Raw genomic sequence first — 2,138 nt, 5'->3', positions numbered from 1 at the left:
GGTTACATAATTAGGAAGTAGCAGAGCCAGGATTCAAGCCAGGGCAGTATGGCTTTAGAGCAGGGTTTCTCAACCTTGGAACTGCTGACATTTGGGGTTGGAAAACTCCTTGGTGTTGGGGGCTGTCCTGTGTATTGTAGGAAGCTTATCAGCATCTGTGGCCTCTACCCTCTATATGCCAGTATTACCCTCCCAATTGTGACAACCAAAAATGTCTCAAGATACTGCCAAATGTCCTGTGGGAAGCAAAATTGCCTTTGATTGAGAATGCATCTAGAGATTGTGCTTTTAAACACTATAGTGTATTGTGGCTTATATAGACTTAAATTCTCCAAGCTACATATTTAAATATTTTCATTGTATATAACCATGTAATAATATCCTAGCCTGTAATAAACTTGCTTCTTAGGTGATATTTACAGATTGTTTTCCCTCTTATTGGCAGCCTAAGCTATTAACATTATTTCAAACAATAATAATAATAATGGTAAACATATCAATGACAGAAAAGATAACTACCTCAGAATAATCTTTCAGAGATTAGAAATATGTGACTAGTAATTTCATTAAGGAGAAATATCATGTTAGCAAAAAAGATAAACAGAGAGTTTTGACTATATAATCTCTNAAAAAAAAAACACATATAAAACTGAGAAGGACCAGAAGCCTCCCAGTCTCCCAAGCCAGAGTGGTAGAGGGCCAAAGACCTCAGCCATGCACCCCAACATCTGCATCCAGCCCAGCAACGACCACCAGGCCAGCGCTGGAAGTGCCCTGGGCTCCCAAGCCGGGGGTGGGGTGGGGGAGGAGCTGCAAGGGCCTCAGCCACAACCCCCTTGAAGTCTGCATCTGGCCCAGCTGTGACCGAGCCACCGCAGAAGCCCCCTGGGTTCCCCTGCTCGAATGAAGGGGGTGTCACAGGCCTTGACCACACTCCCCCCTCCCTCCTTCCTCCTTCTCCCACCATATCCCCCTTCCTTTCCCCTCTCCCCCACCTGCTCAACATCTTAGAATGTAAAAAATAAATAAATAACTTTTTAAAAAATCCAAAAAAAAAAAACAAAAAAAAGTTAATGTGGAAAAAAATTGAGATTTAAGAATCCTACTTACCTTTTTAAACACAATAAAACTAAAAATAGTAGCATAAATAAAATTTAGGATGCAGGAGAATAGTTGGGAGATGGCTAACTGCACTAAATTCCTCATCTTTTAATAGTGGACAGTCAACTAATATTGGTTAATCAAGAAACACAAATATCATTATATGATGGGTCTTCAAAAAGTTCATAGAAAGATTGATATTATCTTTTAATTCTGTTATTCCATGAATTTTTTGAAGTACCTTCATATTATTAAGGATTACAGAAGATAAAAAAGCTTTCTGGTTTGAACATCATTAGGATTTATAAAAGTGATACAGGTTTTCAAGCAATAATATACAATTGCTACCTGTAGTTACAACTAAAGGTAAGAAATAGTTTTAAATTACTTTAAAAAATTCATCTCCAGTACTCCATCTTCCCAAAGAATCAAAGCTAAATATTACCTGTAAGATATGATCTCCTTTAGATGGTTGGTTAAGAGTTTTCCTCCCACATTTATCCTAAAGGGGAGAATTAAAATTTGGTTCAGTCATCACATATTTCATTCTGTTTCTCCCTAAGAAATAACATGAAAATTAAATGCAACTCACCGAATAATTGCTTCTTTTTTCTTTTTACTTCTACAATAAGGAACTATATGTGTAAAGGAATATCCACTATCTACAATGATACAACATAATTCGGAAGGATTATCTCGGAAATACCTATGTGCACTGAGAGCCCCAGCTAGTAAAAAAAAAAAAAAGATAAAGAAAATGAACACATTAAATAAAAGTATAAGATTCACTTAAAGTAATAAAGAAAGGTAGCAAACTAAGGCAAGCACAAAGACAAAACTTTTCCATTTAATTATTAGAAAAATATTAATTTATAATAATATTCCTGTCACAAGATCTTTGTAGTGTTTAAACTTTAAAACATCACACTTATGTGGTAAATAAGAAAAATCTGTGATCAGTTTTTGAAGGTAAATATTCATTTCATAGCTTTCGGTAATTATTACAACAGCAGTTAATTTTTACTGAGTATTTATTA

General features: G+C 35.5%; 1 protein-coding gene across 1 annotated transcript in view; it reads right to left on the bottom strand.

Annotated features, from left to right (window-relative positions):
• Positions 1-1,546: 1,546 nt before the first annotated feature.
• Positions 1,547-2,138, bottom strand: part of LOC103584106 (actin-related protein 6-like) — a gene marked incomplete at both ends in the record, with an annotated part of 4,216 nt that continues 3,624 nt past the window's right edge. Inside the window, 2 exons of the mRNA XM_008565224.1 lie at positions 1,547-1,603; positions 1,694-1,829. Of these exons, the coding sequence (XP_008563446.1) occupies positions 1,547-1,603; positions 1,694-1,829 (193 nt within the window). The remainder of the gene's footprint in view (positions 1,604-1,693; positions 1,830-2,138) is intronic.

This window comes from Galeopterus variegatus, unplaced genomic scaffold, assembly GCF_000696425.1.
Source record: "Galeopterus variegatus unplaced genomic scaffold, G_variegatus-3.0.2 Scaffold44331, whole genome shotgun sequence".
Classification (NCBI taxonomy): Eukaryota; Metazoa; Chordata; class Mammalia; order Dermoptera; family Cynocephalidae; genus Galeopterus; species Galeopterus variegatus.
This window is presented reverse-complemented; position numbering and strand designations above follow the sequence as displayed.